Source organism: Phaethon aethereus (assembly GCF_964289735.1).
Source record: "Phaethon aethereus genome assembly, chromosome: 7".
Taxonomy (NCBI): Eukaryota; Metazoa; Chordata; class Aves; order Phaethontiformes; family Phaethontidae; genus Phaethon; species Phaethon aethereus.
Window position 1 is genome coordinate 26,799,937 of NC_138583.1, and position 18,159 is coordinate 26,818,095.

The 18,159-nt window shown below is 47.4% G+C and overlaps 1 protein-coding gene across 1 annotated transcript; it reads right to left on the bottom strand.

Moving 5' to 3' along the window:
• Positions 1-1,953: 1,953 nt before the first annotated feature.
• ACTR1A (actin related protein 1A) lies at positions 1,954-18,159 on the bottom strand. Its single transcript, XM_082002557.1, has 11 exons — positions 17,993-18,159; positions 12,286-12,350; positions 11,315-11,390; positions 10,420-10,545; positions 9,498-9,622; positions 8,962-9,178; positions 5,713-5,805; positions 4,791-4,965; positions 3,842-3,903; positions 3,429-3,469; positions 1,954-2,784 (listed from the first exon to the last, which is right to left on the bottom strand). The coding sequence occupies exons 1-11, from the start codon at positions 18,038-18,040 to the stop codon at positions 2,682-2,684; spliced, it is 1,131 nt and encodes a 376-aa protein (XP_081858683.1). The 5' UTR covers positions 18,041-18,159; the 3' UTR covers positions 1,954-2,681.

The following is an 18,159-nucleotide window of genomic DNA, read 5'->3' on the forward strand; positions in this document are numbered from 1 at the left end:
GTGCTGCAGGGGCATAACCGTGGTGGTGTGGGAGACAATGGGACTGTGCCTCTCCAGCACAACTCTCTGCTGGTGCCTGGTTCTGCAGGGGGCAGAGAGGAGCAGCAGGCTCATGTATCACCTGTCTTCTGGGGGCAGGTGAGTCACCCCTGGTGCTTTGGAAGGGTGCAGGGACTGGACCAGCCTGCCCTGGGAGCAAAGCTCACTGTGCGAGTTCTTGGGTGGCACCAACTCTTCTCATGACGACTGTGGCATCACTCCCATAGCCCTTGTTCAGCCAGGGCTGCTCTCTGCCTCCACCAGCCCTCACCCACGGCTGCTCTGTGCCTCAGCTGCCCTGACCGGTCTGCAGTGAGAAAGTGAGGTCTGGGGGGGTAAGGGTTGCCAAGGAGGAGGGCAGCGTTGGACACCACCAGTGCAGACCACAGCTGCAGCTCCAGACTTGCCTCCCTCAGCTCAAAAGCCGTATCAGGAAGGCAATCCTGGACCAAAGAGGGCATCTCCTTGCAGACTGGCCAGTAACAGTTCTGCATAGGCAAGAGAACACAAGTTACCTCCTCAGAATTGCAAATGTGGGAACATGAGGCCAGGAGGCTTGAGGGTTGTATATGAATTACTTTATTTAAGTATGCTGGGCACCACCAGGCAACATGGTTTGGACAGTGTGCAAGGGAACAGTCAGGCAGATCAAATGAATACTAGATTGGAGACGGCACCTTTCTGTCCGTCGCTGCAGGTTACAAAATGGCGCACTGCTGCTTCTGCCAGGCCAGCACAGGGGCTGGGAGGGGGAGGAAGAGATCACTGGCACTGCCTGGGGGCACGTAGCAACTGAACCCAGAGGGGTTTGCTGCTTCCCCTCTACACACTGCAGCAAACCAGCAAGAACACAACTGATTTTCCTGCAAAGGCCAAGCACTGACAGCCCTTTTCTACCCAACAGGTTCTTGCTTTTAAAAAAAAAAAAGTCTGCTCTTAGGGGGGTAGGTGAACAAGCAGCCAGGCCTCAGCTGGGAAGAGACCACCACACGTGACTGCCTACGGCCTCTCTGAGCCTGGCTCCTGCAGGGGCAGCACACCATGTGCCTTCATCGCAGCGGGGGCAATGCACCAGCTTTTGTTGCGCCTCTGCTGCAGCCAGCTCTATGCCCCATCTCTGCGCTCAAGAGTGACCCCCAGGTGATGCATGGCAATGAACAGAAAGGGAGGGGAACAGGGAGGAACTGCCACCAAGTAATGCCAGCTCCACTGCTACTGCCAGGTATTGCAGAAAAGTGACATGGCGGGGGGGGAAGCACCAAATAATGCATTAAAAAAACCTGAAGGGGAAACACTGACGCACCCCAAGACCAAGCATGGCTGTAGGCCTGCCCGCGGCTGTAAAAGCAAAGCAGCCACCAAGTGAGCAGAAAGGCATACACAGTACAGCAGAACACAGCCATCACAACAGCTTCCTGCTCACAACAGTGTCCTGGTGCAGTTTATTGTCCTCTCATTTAGCACATTCCCTACGGAGCAGTCACTGGGTGGTGCCACAAGGGCTGTCAGGCTATTCTGCTGTAAACAGCGTTAACATCGAACCATGGGCAGCTGGGTAACAGGTGTTCAAAGAAGACCCAAAGCATAATTCCTGGGTGCTGCAGTCAGTATTTGAGATATCCTCAGATGTTTCAATAAATAAAACAATTCTTACATTACAATGCACCTTTCCAATTATTATTTTGCCCCAGAATGGATAAAGTAAAGTACACAAGAGTTATGCTTGGCTGCAAATACATGCTCCCTTTGCCCTGACATGGCAGGAAGGAGGGCAACAGCCTCAACTCTTACAGAGAAAGAACAGGAGAACTCAGCACTGCAAATCTTGGCAGGTTGAGGGGGAACACACAAGTGCCTTCACCCCCATTCCGGGGCACTTGCTTCCAGAGAAAAGATATTTAAAACAAGGTACGAGAGAATAACCGTCTAGTACAATGCTAACTGATTAGATTTGCTTTGTTCTACTCCATGCAATACAAACTAAGTCCTATCACCAACTTCTCCAGCTGTGGTGCAGACCCACACATCAGGCTAAGAAGTTACACATGCATACACGCACCAAAAACAGTGGGGGCAAATGGGCTTAACTGTTGAGAATGTGCTTTCTCTTAATAAAAAAAATATATTAAAAACAACTTCAAAAACGTACTGATGGTGAAGACACTGCTGAAGAAGAAAGTAGCGATGGGGCCTCAGCTACGAGTGTTTCCAGACAATCCAGGCATCGCAGTTGGGCTGACTAAAGCCTGTGTGAGCAGTCTGCAGTGGTTGGCTCCCTTCTGGCTTGCTAGGCAGTTTCTATAAGCTGTTCCCTTTGTTTTTGCTTGCTTGTTTGTTTTACAGTGACGCATGTAATTGCAATACAGAAATTAAGGGACTGAAATGAAAAAGGGAATGGGCCATTCTGGAGAAATTCAGATTGGTATTTTCTCCTTTCCATTTAAAAAAAAAAACAAAAATAAAATAAAAAAAGTTAGTAGTACTAATACAACCCTCCTGCTGCTGTTGTCTTTGCTCAGTGACATCGGGGCATGCTGGCACGCACACACACACACACAGGCAGCTCTCAGACACTCGGACTCAGAAAAGCGAGTTTAGAACTGAAGTGAGTCTTCAGAGGAGACTGAGGACAGGTCCCAGGGCTAGAAGGATTTTCGGTGGATGGCACGAGCTCCGTCTTCTTCATATTCTTTTTTCGAAACCCACATTTTCTTAAAGGTGTCCAGTGAGGCCAGGATAGAGCCACTGGGGAAAGACAGGCACATTATGTGTTAAAGGAAGATGTTGGGGGCACCCTCATCACACCTCTGCAGAGATGAGCTGTTTCTATTGCGTAACACTTCCACGTCAGAAAGACGCCAAGGCTCTCAGTTATCTACAAAAGAAACCCTCTCTGGACAGCCACTTCCCCTCCTGTCAGCCTCAAACGTGCTGGCACTACAGCGCCTGGCACCAGCCTCTCCCACCCAAACAACCTGCTGATGCTGCTCCAAACACCAGCTCTCTTCCTATGGGATCTGGTCTCACTTCCCAGGATTATGGAGCAGAGTTTAGTTCTCCCCATCTGCAGCAAAGACGAACACATAAGGGAGAATATACCTAGAGCCTCTGCCCTAAGGAACATACTACCTATGAGCTTGTGCTCCCTTAGATTGGACATTAAGACTGGGAAGACAAGGAAGATCAACAGGTCCTGCAGGAGCCCTAAGGACAGAAAAGGCTAAGGGGCTGGCAGTGCAGGTGGAGTTAGCTCAGTAACTGCACTGAGCATCGCGCAGCTGAATGATGAAGCCCTACCGACACAGCACCAGAAGGGACAACAGCATAAGTGCTAGCAGGCTGCGCCTCCCCTCGTCCCACAGCAAGATGTGTCACTGTGCAGTACATACCCAATCCACGTGGAATACAATCTCTCCTGAGGAGCTGATATCTGGGAGAAAGAGAGAATCAGTCAGTACTTTCCCAAGCTCCAGTCTGCTCCTCCTGGCACACTGCCTCCATTTCACCATAGCTGACAACTAACAAACACAGGTATGTTTCTCCCACCAGAAAGACACCCAGCAGCACCCTCCAGAAGAACCACAGTGGTCCAGGATCCTGGACAGGGGTCATGTTGTCAGGAGCCACCTTCTCTATGATGAAACCAAACAGGTTTTCATCATAACAGCAAATACTGTTGGGCTGTCTCAGGAAAGCCGTTTCTGGTTTGAAGCAAATGGCAGCTGCATTCTTAGCATGGTTCTTTAAAGGCCAGAGAACACCACACATAGTAAGTGATAGCCACAAAAGAGATTGCTCCTACCCTTATTTTGACGTCCTTCGGAGCTAGTTTCTTCACTTCACTCAACAGCCTGTCACCAAAGCCTACACAAGACAGAAAATGTGTGGTCTGAGCTCCTCAGCAAAATCCCAAGTTCCATCTACTAACAATGTGGACATGTCCTATGCAGTCCTATTCAAATATCCCACTCCAGATCGCACTGAGAGACCAGTTTGGAGAGGCACAGAACACAGACAGTGAGATAATGGGATTCTGCCTCCCTCAGGCAGACCTCAAACACTGGCACAACAGGCTCTATCACTCAGCAGCAACTTGAGACGAGCAAACAAGATTTTTAGTTAGGACCACAGGTGGGCCAGGTCCCTCCTCCTTTCCTGGGCATTCCTCCTGTGTTCAGCCCATTTGTGCACAGGAGCAGGGTTTGAATGGGAACACCAGGACCTATCTGGAGATGTCCACCTGTGGGTAACAGGCTGACAGGTTCTGGCAGAGGATATCTTTAAGTCGATGGGGGTCAGCTGAGCCCTGAGGGGATGGGTAGAAAGTTTTCTGCACACAGGTAGCTGACATTTCATGCAGTACCAGGATCATTGGACTCTCTCACACACTAGAGACCTAATGGAAACATAGGAGATGCAAGAGCCTTTTAGGGACCTAGTCTCAGCTATCCTGAACTACAGCAGCAGGAATGAACACAGCTATTCAGTCCTGATACAGAGTGATAGGAGGAAATCAATAAAAGCCCTTCAAGCCCAGGAAGTGATGTACAGGGGCAGAGGTGTCTTGCATACCCAGAAGGACATGACTAGGACTCAGAAAATTAGACAGTAACCCGCTGAGACCAGAGAGTTCCCATAGCCCTCACCCCACAGGACAAGTTGGGTGATCTAGGTTATCTTCCCAGTTTCACATAAGAAGGAAGCCCAAGATCAGGTATGTCACAGCCCACTGAAAGAGGAGAGGCAGAAACCTTTGAAAAGCGTGGAGCCTCCAGACAGCACGATGTTGGAGAACAGCGTTCGCCTCAGGTCCATGTCTGATTTTTGAATGGCAAAAACAAGCACCTCATGGAGTCCTTCACATTCCTCCCCTATCAGGTCTGGCCGGAACAGGAGCTCTGGGGCTCGAAAACGGGCAGAGCCAATCTGCAAGGGGAGAAGTTAGCACAGAGGAGAAGAGAGCAGTGTGGCTCTGTTCACTGTCTACAGTTTGGGCCTGCCTGTCTTAGATGAAACTTCAGAGTAAAAGAAGTTTTCTGGACATTCATGCTGCATCACTAGCTGCTAAGTGAATGCCGCTTTGGTCTACTGCTTCTAGAAAAGGCACTATTTCCATTTTGCAGGTGAAAGAGATGAGGAAACTTGCTCAGCCCCATACAGCAGGTCACTGGCAGAAAAGGGAGTAGATCCACCCTGGTACTGGAGGTAAGTCCTGTATTTCCTCTCCTTCAACCATTCTACAGTGGGCTCAGTCTTTTGAGGTGTATTCCTAACTCACACTTCAAAGCAATTGTTTTTGCACCTCTAGGCAGGACAAAAGCCACATACAAAACCGATGCTGAATTTAGTGAGCTGATAACGAGCCACACTCCATACTGGCTCTACAAAAAGATTTATTTGCTAGATCACAGCCTGCAATCAAACACCTCAGTGTCCCCATGGTCATGCTGCATCCCTACCCAGGACTTCCCAGTAGAAGTTGTGATGTTTCTAATCATGTTTTCTTCCCCTAAAGATCTTAGTTCCCAGTCAACAGCCTGGGATGAGTTCTGGTCTTTTAAGATTATTCCCTCCCACCTAACACTGCATTAAATTTCCCATCACTAGGCAGAAGGCTATTCTGGAAACCTTGTGCTTCACATCAGGAATCCTCTGAGGGCAGTCCTTACAAACCTCAATAGTGCTTCCATCTGGCAGGTAGTACTGAGCCTTCTCAGTCTCCAGAGTCTCATCCTTCTGGGGGTTTATTGAGAGGTAGCAGGCACGCTGTAGAGGAAACAGAGTCAGGGAGAGGGAGATGAAAAGGGTAAACCCAAACGTCTCTGATAAAGTACTTCTCTCACTAACAATCAAAATCGGTGAATCCCTTTGTGGAGACCAATTTCAATAATATTTTGTGCTGGGGAAAAGACCTTTTCAGTTCACATCACGTAAAATGCATATTCATGCTACAGCTCCATGTGATGATCAGAGACATCAAGGATGCTCACACTCCCTCTAGCTCCTGTTCATCCCTTGCTTCCAGCTCTCTCTTACTGCTTAGAAGTTACCTCCCTCTATGCAGATGGGGTAACTATCCTGTCAGTGCTTACAACCTACTGTAGGGCAAAGCAAAACACACACCTGAAACACCTTTAGTGACATTAACCTTGTGTAAAGGTGGGCTCAGGTAACTTTGCAACAGATTAGGAGCATGAACAAAGTCCGTTATTACATTTCAACAGGGTAAATGATAACCAATAGCTAACAGCAAAAGTTTCTTACTATGATCTAAGCTGCTCGCTTCCCACTGCCCACCTAGATTTTAAGTTACAGGGGAAAAAAAAAACTTTGACTTTTCAAACTGCTCCAGCACTCCACATTTTTTACTCCACAATAAGCTTTGCTATTCCAGATTTTTATCATTTGAGGATTAAAAAAAAAAAAAATCTAAACAGGATCACTAGAACATTTAGGTTGGAAGGGGCCACTTGAGATCATCTAGTCCAACTCCTCTGCTCAGGCAGGGTCAGTTAGAGCAGGCTGCCCAAAACCATGTCCAGCCATATTTGGAATACCTGCAAAGATAGAGAATCTATAAACCTCTTTGGACAACCTGTTCCAGTGTTTGACCACCCTCACAGTCAACCAAGAAACAGAGAACATATTAAGAGTTCTCCTTTCAAGGTAATTCCTCCTCTAGGCTTTTCAACATCCCCAAATTTCTTTCCTAGTATTTTTCTCCTTAAAAAAAAAATAAATCTCAAGTCAGACAGACTCCAACAGATCACAAGCAGCTTTTGTGATTGAGAAACTCCCATGTCCAGGACCTTTGCCTTGTGCAAGCTTTGTGCTTGCCACAGTGCATTCAGGCTGCACATCCAAACTTCTCTTCAGGCAAAAAAGCTGCAAACACAAGAAGCCACACTCAACCCCTCAGATTTGAAAATCAAGTCACAAACGCTGATGCACCAGCATCAGCAGAAATCTCACTGCAAGTTCCTGGCACGTATATCCCAGAAACCTGCAACACCTTCCCCACCTAAAATTAATCTTAAAATAAAGCAAAAGGTGTAGGTTGGAGAGCAAACACCAGGTTGTTTCCTCCCTTCTTCAACAGCCTCACTGGTGAGGGTAGTCACCATGCATAGCAGGACTTGGCTCACTTTCCTCTGCTCTTTCTTTCCCTAAATGTATAGTCCAGAGAAATGATTGCACTGGTGCAAGACATTGCATTTAACAGTCAGCACAATGTCTTTTAATAGTTTCATCACTCAAGATGCAAAGGGAGCCTTGGCCATTTATGAAGATTAGAAGTCTCTTGCTTTGTCCCGTAAGGCCGCTGCAATTGCATGGCAACTGGTGGTTGGTACAAAACAGGCGGCTTCTGAAGCGACGAGTTCTCCAGCAAGCCTCTGATCACTAGATCCTCTGGCCCACAGATGCTGCAGTCTGTGCACACATCAGCTTTTTTCACCTATTCAGCAATCAGCACTTGTAGAACAGAGAGAGCAGCTACTGGGTTAAAACCTACAACTCTCTGAAGTCTCCTGGTCTGGACAACAGGAGAAAGCCATTCAGCTGTACCGTGACATGAAGCACAAGCACTCGTCCCTCAGCACAGCCACACTGAGCTATGGCCATGCAGAACAAGCAAACTATTTCCATTATTATGGTCCTTCGCTGCTAGGTCACAGGCTCAAGAAGAGCTCATTAACACCCTCAATCCCTGGCACAGGCTGCTGACTCAGCCCACAGTTATCTGTGGCAACTGTAGCTTGTGACGGGGGCCCACAGTATGACAGCAACTGGAAGGCGCCAGCACACAGAAATCACAGCCAGTACTGATCTGAGGACTGACCCCATGTACTGAAGGCATGGATGCGCAGGCCGAGTCCCACATAGCCTTGCTGAAATTGGAGAGCAACCCGTCTGTGTGAGTGCGGCAATGCTGCAAAGCTGCTGGGAGCTGTCACCAGCTCTGAGCTACTGTCCCACCTCTGTCCTCCTCTCTTGGCACTTAACAGAAGCCAAGGTAACTGCTTTGCTAGGGACCTTAGTCACGCCTTTCCAAACTGCTGCATAGCCCTAAAGTCACTAAACAATGCAAACCCTATAAAGAGGGGAAGCTTCTGTAAATGTGAATGTTGTGAGTGAATTCTTTCACGGGTGGTGGAAGGGGAAGCAACTTGCAGTTATCCCACTTGTGATCCCTACCTGCCATGGATTTTACAGAGCCTTGCCCTGAAGGGTAAACAAACATTAGTGAAAGATATCATCAGCCCCTGAGAAACTGCAGCACAGATAAATGCAAAGCAGATTCTGAACCACCAGCCTGTCTTCACCTCCATGTCAATAGCCCCTCACAAGGGATTAGATGTGATCTTGACTATAAATCCCCAGAATACAGGATGGATGAGGTTGCAAGGGACCGCTTGCAGATCATCTTGTCCAACCTCTTTGTTCAAGGAGGGTCACCTACAGCAGGTTGCCCAGGACCATGTCCAGATGACTTTTGAATATTACCAAGGATGGAGACTCTACAACTCTCTGGATAACCTGTGCTACTGGTTGGTTACCCTCACAGTAAAATGTTTATGTTCAGACAGAACCTCATATGCTTCAGTTTGTGCCTCTTGTCCTATCACTGAAATGAGCCTGGCTGTCTTCTTTGCACCCTCCCTTCAGACATTTATATACATCGATGACATCCTCCATAACCTTCTGTTCTCATGGCTCAACAGTCCCAGCTGCCTCAGCCTTTCCTCATATGAGATGCTCTAGTCCTTTAACGATCTTAGTGACCCTAGTGTCCCTCAGGTAGATAATGGAATGAGGTGCAGAGCTAGGTAGGCTGGCACTTCCCACTAGGTTTCACAAGTCATGACTTCCCTTGGGCAGAAATCCTTTCTTGGATAAACACAGAAACAGACAGTACATCACCTCCTTGATGGTCTTGACAATCTCAAACTCGGAGGTCGTGTGGAAGTCATAGCCTTCCTTCCGCAGATAGAGACGCAGGAAGCGTGAGACATCACGGCCAGCAATGTCAATCCGCATGATGGAGTGAGGCATGGCAAAGCCTTCATAGATGGGGACCGCATGGGTAACACCATCCCCGGAGTCCAGCACCACTCCTGTAGTCCTCCCAGTCGCATAGCTAGCAAAGGAGCAAACAATCAAGTCAGAATAAGCAATTCAACGTGACCCCAAGCATGCAGCACATCCAGGCTCAGCTCAGGGTCCAGAGATTTCACATGAACAGGGGCTAGAAAAACCCCAAAACCTAGTTCTCAACATGGTTCAGCAAATTCCTGTAAACTCTATTACAGAAATTGAAAATGAATTTCAGTTCTTCCTTGAAAAGGGGACAAATCAGACATCCGTGTCGCCTTCTGCAGTTTTTTTTGGTTTGTGGAAAAAAAATGGATTTCACAGGAACATTTCATAAGCACAAATGAAAGACGAAAGACACTTACAGGCTAAGCACAGCTTGCATGGAGATGAACAGTGCTGGCACATTGAAGGTCTCAAAAAAGACCTCAGCAGCGCGGTCTCTGTTCTTGCGTGGGTTTAGGGGTGCTTCCGTCAGCAGCACAGGATGCTGGTAAAGAAAAGAAGGAGCTGTGCTGCAATAACCAGGAGGCAGCTAGACGTGTGTTCCAGAATATTTCTGCTTATTCATTCACTTTAGGAACCACTGGTGCAAGAGGGCAGGTAAAAGGGAATAATTTCAGCTACTGAGCTGTATTAGACTGTGAATAACCTCTATTAAGTTAGAAGACCAGCAGGGCTCCGGTCTAGTAATGAAGAAGTGTTAGGAAATCTACTCTCTGAGCAACCCTGTCCTGTGAAGGTCAAACAAGATGACTCTTGGTGCCAAAAGCCAGCCAGGTTGCCCAAAATACACTGACTCTAAGAAAGGGTGAAGGCATATGGTCTTAGCACAAGCAGGCAGAAATATTCCTACTCCACTTATACAACCTATTGCTCTCAGTCATTTAATAATTTTTCTGTTCAGCTCCTTCCAGATCACATGATTGTGGTCTTCTCCTTCCTCACTTCAAATCATGTCAGTGCTGAGTGGATATGCCTGATGTGCGGGCAGAGCAGGAAAAGTCAGAAGCACTTGGTCTACAGCAGAATCATTAGAGACAGCGTGAATAACAAATGCTGAAAAGTCTGATTTTCAGTCAGGCCAGAATATTAGATCTGGGGAGGAATTATGCTTGTACGCTTCTTGTGCAGTATTTCCTGAAAAGTGAAAGAGCCTAATTTAACAGCAGACACATTTAGAAAGAAGAGCAAAGGGAGTCCCAAGTCTTTCCTGAAGTTCCAAGGCTCCCGGTGTTATATGCCCACTGAATGACACCTGTGCCACTACATAATGAGGTATCTCACCTCCTCTGAGAATGTCTGAAGTTGGTCTTTTGAATACACATACTGCCAAATGCGCTCCATGTCGTTCCAGTCCTTCACTATGCCATGCTCCATCGGGTATCGGATAGAGAGGAGACCTCTGTGCTCCTGAGCAAACAGAAACAACAACAGAGCATACCTGTCAGACTCAAACAACCACATTTCTGAGCACTGTGACTATGACTTAATCTGTCAGACTCACTTAATTTTGATTATACTAAAAGACAACATATCTCTAGCATATAGGGCAAAACCTGAACATTAATCACAAACATGTGTCCCAGAGAAGTATTCACGAGACTAAACATGGCCTTTTTATATCAAGTAGGAAAGTCTGGCATTTGCAGAGCACATTCCATCCTAACAGTTTTCAAGCCAACATACAGACACCCATCAAATAGTATCTTTGTTCTACCAGCTCAGTCATAATATAAAACTTAAAAGGATGGTATTGGGGAATGTAGTTCAGAGGGCTCATGAGACATGTGAGACCATACAACTACATGCTGGCAAAAGCAGGACTGTGGAAAGCAGGCTTCTTGCCCACACCAGGGAGATAAAAGGCAACCAAGTAGGGTCCATTTCTAAAGTTCCCAGCCAAAAAGATGGGCATGTAACCATACAGACCTAGAAATAGTTTAGGAAAAAGAAGAGACATAGAAGGACTTGGGAAAAAGCTCTGTGGTCAGCAAGTTGGCACAAGAATCTCAAGAAGCTTCCCACTCCACCTTGGACACACTTAAAAGTGACAATCTATTCTGCTCTTGAGATCCATACGCTGATAAAGGAACCACAGCCCTTTTAAGCACAACTGCTACTGCCCATCCTTGCAGCACACTGAGATATATGGAGAAATGCAGTATACAGATTTTCTTACCTCTGCCTTTGGACCAATGAAAATGTCCCCTTCTAAAGCACCAGCCATAACACGAATGTGCTTTGGTCTGCCCACACTAGAACAGAAGCAAGAGTATAAATGCTTCTAGAGAGAGAGTTCAGATGCACCCAAAGATTAACTACTTTGCGTTCCTCTCTGTCATAACCAGTACTTTCTAAAGTCATGGGTGAGCCTGGGGACACTACCAGGTGCAGGCAGACCCAGGTTTGCCCTGAGCTAATCTCAGAATCAGAGGTAAAGGGAACAGACTGTAGACACTTTTGAACTGGCAGGACATAAGCCACCTGAGTCTGGCCACACTTTCGCTGATGATTCCAGACTTGCTTGTTCTAACAGTGCCTGGGGTGAACGTGGCTAGACTGAGCAATGGTTTGAGCTGACAGATCCACATGGTATTGCCTGACCTCAGGTAGGCTGCTCAGATTAGACATTTATAGTTCCATGCTCCACCTCAGCATACAGAACACATTGCTCAGAACACAAATACACTCATTGAAAACCCACCCCATAGAAAATAAAAGCCAGCAACTTTTCAGAGTTCCTGATTCAGCAGTCCTTCTTCCAGTAAAACTCTCAGAAAACTTCCAAAGAAGTCTGGCAGGAATCAAAACGTCAGACCACACACCAAAAAATTACATAGAGGTCTTCACACCTCTCATCCCAACTTTGTCTTTTTCCAGGGTCTTTTCCTAATGTCTCAACACTAAAGGATCCTACAGCTTTGGTTGGTGTTGAGCCTGACAAAGTGATGTCATCTTTTATGGTGTGTGCCCCCCTGAAAATCTCAAAGCACTTAATAGCAGAGACCCCCTCTCCCTGATGCTTCTGTGCAGCAGGCAGAAAAAGAATAACTCATTTCTCCAGTTACAAATTGGACCATTCCTCCCCATTACACATCAAAGAATTGTTACACAGTACTAAGAACTTACCAAGACCAGCAGAATACTTACTAGTTTGGAAAGCAGTATTTCGGTATTTGATCGCCTGCAAAACCTGCTTTAATCACGCCTGAGCCCTGTGGGAGGAACATATAAGTATGAGAGCTTATCATTCATTCAGTTATTTTTGCAGGTTTTAAAGGAGAAGCAAAGAACATCAGCACTGCCAGATCCTCTCCTTTTTACTAGGAATAAAGCTTCCCAGGGATTGATTCTCCAGGCAGGACTGGGGAAAGGAAGGTGCCAGCAGGCCAGCTTGGCCACTAGAGGGGAGTAACTGGCACCTGCCCTGGCAGCAACATATCGAATACCCAGGAGTGTCCTGGTACTGCTCTGCAAACACACCCTAATGCCGCTCTGTACAGACAAGTATTTTTCTACCCAATGCTATTGCTAGGGGTGCAGGAGGCTAAATCCCAGCTCCGCACTTTTCTATCGATCTTAAATACTCTCTGGGCAGAGGAGAGCACTCCATAAATCCGAGCAACAGCAACTGAACCCTGCCAGCTTCAAGGACCACTGCTAAAAAGGGGGAGGATGAAGGCTGTTGGTATCTCAGAAGTAGCAGATTTAGAGATGATGTAGGGAGGCTGGATAAAGTCAGAGAAGAAAGTAGGAAAGGCCTGTGTGAAACAGGTTGGAGTGGCGAGTAGGGAAAAGAAGATCAGGTGGTAGATAAATTAGCTAATACTAAAGAAGCGCATCACAGAAATCCGGTTAGAGAAGACACTGGGAACTGAAGCAGACTGGGGTCTGGAAAGAACAAAGGTGCCAGTCAGACTGCAAGGGGAAGGGCTGGAGGCAGGAAAAGCGGCCTACAAGGTAGGGCTTGTTTAAAAGGGACGAGGAAGAAGAGATTAGGTATGGCAGTGAGAAAGGCACAAATCCAAAAAGCCTCCTGTGACATTCAAAGCAGCATCAGCAGCAAACACAGAGTGCGTAAAACCAGTCGCAGGCAGGCCCTGGCACAGAATCAGTGCTGGGCATCTGGTCCCACAGCTCCTGTCCCTGTCAGTATCATCCTGGGAACCCCTTCATCAACTTGGATCTGTGCAGACTCCTTCTCCTCCTCCATTTCCTCTCCCTGCGCTAGGGAATGACATCTTGAAACAATGAGCAGCTTGCAGGAACACCCAAGTTTTGCTAAGGAACCAATTTTCATAGGATCTCCTTGGATAAGCCATTTCACTGATAATCCCAGACTACCACAGGAGCAAGCTCTTCTGCTGAAAGAGGAGCAGTTCCATTTTATCCTATACTGGGAGCAAAGCGTGGAAGTTTGCACTGAAAACAATTACCTATGAAGTTCCTGTTCACTCTCAAGGGCTCTGCAACAGGACTGCTCTGTTTGAGGCCAAAAAGACATTTTGGCTGCTCCAGAGCATTTTAAAACAAGTAGCAATACAGCTCCTCCACTGCTTTCCCCTTCCCACCACCTCTGCATGGGTCAGCATCACTGCCTTCACTTGGAGGCTGAAGCCAAGTGAGTTGCTTCAGAGCTCTGCCAGAAAAGCTCTGGCTGCAGCGGTTTCTGATGCTGCCGTCCCAGCTGCCTGCCCCATTCCAGTGCCAGAGGTTACCAGCCAGAGCAGGCTCAGCAGAAAGGAATGCGGGGCGGCCCCAGACTCTCCAGTTCACAGCCCAGTGTCTTATTCCCAAGCTACTTTCATCAGCAGTTTCAGCAGAAGTGCCAGGCTTTAACAGAGCATGTGTGCACTGCCATCAGGGCCGGGGCACTCCTGCCTTAAAACTGCCAGCGTCAGATTTGCCAGAATGCGTCTGTAAGAGATGAGTATCTGGAACACTGCAAACCAGACCTAGCTAGTTATAAAAGACAGATCACTTGAACCCCTGTCTCCTGAGAAACACCTGCAGCCAGGCTGGCTCAAGCAGCACACCCAAGCCGGCACTTGGGCAGGACTACTCCCTCCGGCCAGAGGGACTCCCAAGGTCTGCACTAACAGGTACCAGTGTAACAAAATGGCCTGTGAAGTGCTAAAAATTATTTCCCTTTAGACAGACTGTGTTCTGACTATTTGGTTCAAAGTCAAGCAAGGAATAAAAACCACTGTTTTGTTTTTCCTTATCATATCTTATAAACAACTCTATACCTGGGAAATAATACCCTCCTTTGTCAAGCATTGTAGCAAAAAAGTTGAATCAAAGGCACTAACGTAACCACATCAGAATACTGTGCTTCTTGAATATTTTATTCAAGATAACAACTGATCTTGCTGCCAGCACAGTCTGCTGCTGGGAAGTGGTTTCAGGAGAACAATGATGCTCCCATTTTAACGCAGAGATCTAAACTTCCTTATGCCAGGCCAAAAATTACCCAGCATGTCCTGGTGAGATTCCCAGCAAGTTATGCATTTTAAGATTTACAAATTGAAGTTCAAAATTAACCTAATGTGTTGGTAGTTCAGAACTCCTAGCTGGAGTCCAAGACAAATGACTGTTTTGAATGTGCCAGTAGGATGGGACTTCAGCACAGCTGTGCTTCCAAGTGCCTGGGAATAAACTGAGCACAGCTGTTTGCTACCTCCACACTACAAAGATCTGACAGCACTTTTTGACGTATTCAATTTTTCTTTAAAACATTTTACTTCTTTGAAGATGTGTGCACTGAGTAAATCTTTTTATTATAGACCAGTTTGAGATCCTATACAATGAGAGGAAAGGGTTTAAATTTTGAAATAACCCCGGCTGATTCAGAAGGTTTAAAGTAAAGACCTGGCTTTTCATCTTTGTTTCAAATACGCAAAACAAATGCATCCTCCCTTCTGCTACAAGCTCTGATTTATTAAAACTTAAAAGAATTTCAAAATTAACATCCTTTCACCATTAACTATCCTGGCTGGGCTTTCATCCCATTTTTTGTTTGTTTCAGTTTTTTGCTTTTAATCTGAGCAAAAGAATAAAAAAAGAATGAAAAAATACATGGCAAATGTAAAGGTCAAGGAAGATAATCTCATGGAAAATGCTCGTGAGTACCTTGAAGTAACTGAACATGCCTCTTCTGATAGCTCTGTAGCTAGTCAGTTATTGATTCATTCATCTTGATGCATTTAGGACTCAAATTTAAATGAAAAACACCAAGAGAGTCAATCTGCCATGTAGCACTTCTTTGTGGAGAGTACACATTTCATATTGTTGTAGAAGTATTTTATCAGATACACATTTTGTAAGATCAAGAACAAATCTAAGACACAACGGCCCTTATGAACAGCTCAGCTGTTTAAAATGCCACCACTTAAGACTACAAAGCCAAATTTTATCCTCTTTTATGTAAACAGAGACAATTCCATGGACATCAAGGAATTTGCACTTGCCACAGCTGAACCACACCATCTACTTATATGTGCAATACATTCATCAGGGGTCCCAGACCATTTATTTCAGAGAGAGCTTGTTGGAGCATTAGATAGGAACACAACTCTTAAAAATTACATATAAGACAATGAAGAGTATTAAGGTTGTGCTGAGGTACAGCTCCAACCTTTCACTGCATCTACAAAACTCTCCCTGCTGAAAACATGAAGCTGCACATAATGTTTGGTAAGAGAAAAAACCCTCCTTGTTGAGTTTTTAGCTATATACCTTAATGTCTTTTTGGAACATGCTGAGATACTAGAGCAGAGTTGGGACTGGGTGAGGTCTGGCTTGTTCATCAGCTCAGTACCTCATTTCCCCTTCCCATACACACGCATACACAAGATGGGATAACATTCAGCTTTGAAAAGCTGCCAGCAGCTGAGGAGAAGCAGTAATGAGGCAGCAGGAACAGCAGTACCTACTCCATGCAGCTCTGCTTCCCATCCTGCCTGAATTCAGAAGAGCACCAAAAATGCAGCATCACCACAAGGCTCCTCAGCTGACAGCCTGCCAGCATTAAAGACAGATGTCACAACAACTGCTTCATTCTACTGCTTGTACAGGGAAGGGAGGGAACTCATTTATCAGAGAGGCAAGAAGAAGAATTAGCTTTTATTAAGACCAGCTGATAAAATGAGAAAGGAAATAAGAGTCAGCTGCTGGCACATGAGCCCTTCTTCAGGTCTGAAGCAGGGGCAGCAATCACTGTGCTAAGTAACTAAACAAGAGGCTGAAATTAGATATGGGCTGCCATTATATGACTATAGCACAACAAACTCATCCTCACAGTATCAGAGTGCCTGGAAATAACTTTAATGGTTAGCTAATCATTTGGCACCACAGCAGAGTCAGTGTTACTACAGTCATTTCTAAGAACAATCAACCCATCTCCAGTAAAGATCGCATGTTTTTCTCCACATAGTCAATTCTGCTGATTAATCTCCTTTTCCATTAGATATTTTTCTTCAGCATCCAACATAAATCTGTCTGCTGTGATTCCAGGGGAATGAACAAAATCAAAACTGTATCAGAGACCTCAGGTTGTAAAGAGGAAATTGTGATCAATAATAAAGAAGGTGTCAGAATAACTGGCTTGATCTGAGAAGATGTACAATCATTCAGATTATGGGAAAAAAACCAAAAGTAATAGGTTGAGAAGCGCTAGGCTAGCAAGTCCACGTCATACGGCAAAAAAATTCAACAGAAACTGAGATGATGGAGAAAGAAGGGAGCGCAACACTGACTCTGAAACAACAAAATCTGGCAGTAGAGGTCAGAAGGGAGGAGCATGAATTTGTGACTCACTGTGCTCAAGGAGGCTCCGTCCAAGATATGCCCTCCCACTGCTTCCTGGATGGTCCTTTCTCTTGGGATGCCAGCATGGATGGGGCTAATCAGAACCGGACCCAGAAGTACCTCACCAAGGCACACAATCAGTCCCATTCATCTCAAACTGAGCTATTACCCACACAGGTTGAAGGTCTACTTTGAGCTAACCAGAAGCATTATCAGATAGGAGCAGCCATCTATGACACCACACCCCACTGTCAAATTAAAGCTGATACAACCCGTGCTGGGAGGAGTTTCTTCAGCAGCTCTGTCTCCTGTGGGCTTCAGCATAGGAACCTTGATCACTCCCTCGCTGTGAGCAGCAGGCTGGACACGCTGGGAGGAGGTGGCTGGTACTGCGGGTGGCTGTGCCCCTTTCGCTGGGCCTGGCAGGGAGTTGGCCTGTGATGGGGTGGGTTGGCTGCAGGGTATTACCTCCAGCGTGGTCCAACAAAGAAGGGCAGACACCCCAGAGCATGCTGGGAGTCCGGCCAAGGCCGGGCCCACCAGCCCCGCTTGTTCCCAGGCACAAAGAGGGACAAGGCGAGGCCGCAGAGGCGGGGTGCAGCCCCACCTGACGGACAGCTCTAGTTGCCAATAAGCACAGGAGCTCTCCGCGAAGGCGGGGTGGGAGGCGCCCTCCTTCGGCAGGTAACGCTGGGCTGCCCCCACTGACTGACAGCTGCCCCAGCCAATGGGGCCGCCCCGCCCCTCCCATCCAGCAGACACCTCGGCGGCTGCGGGGGCTGCTCCGCACCAGCGAGGGGCCAGCGGCCCTCCAGCGGGTTACAGTCAGGCACCTCAGCCAATCGCGGTGAGCCGAACCGCGGCGGCCCCGCCCCGACGGCGGCCTGCGAAGACGCAGCGTACGGCGCTGTACTAGGGCCCAAGGCGGCGGCCGGGCCGGCGAAGCGGGGGGGGGCGGGGCGCGGCCGTCCCCGATGACAAAGGGATTGCGGCCCGCGGGCCCCTCCCGCCCTCCTTGCTCCCGGAACGCGCCGCCGCCCGCACTCACGTTGTCTATCACGACGGGCTGGTTCGCTATCACGTCGTAGGACTCCATGGCGAGAACCCGCCGCAGCCACCCGTCAGGGAGCAACAGCCCAGCCCTCGGCGGCACATGCGCAAAACCGCGGCGCCGGGCCGCCTGGGTGATGTATTCCTCCGGCGGCGGTGCCTGCT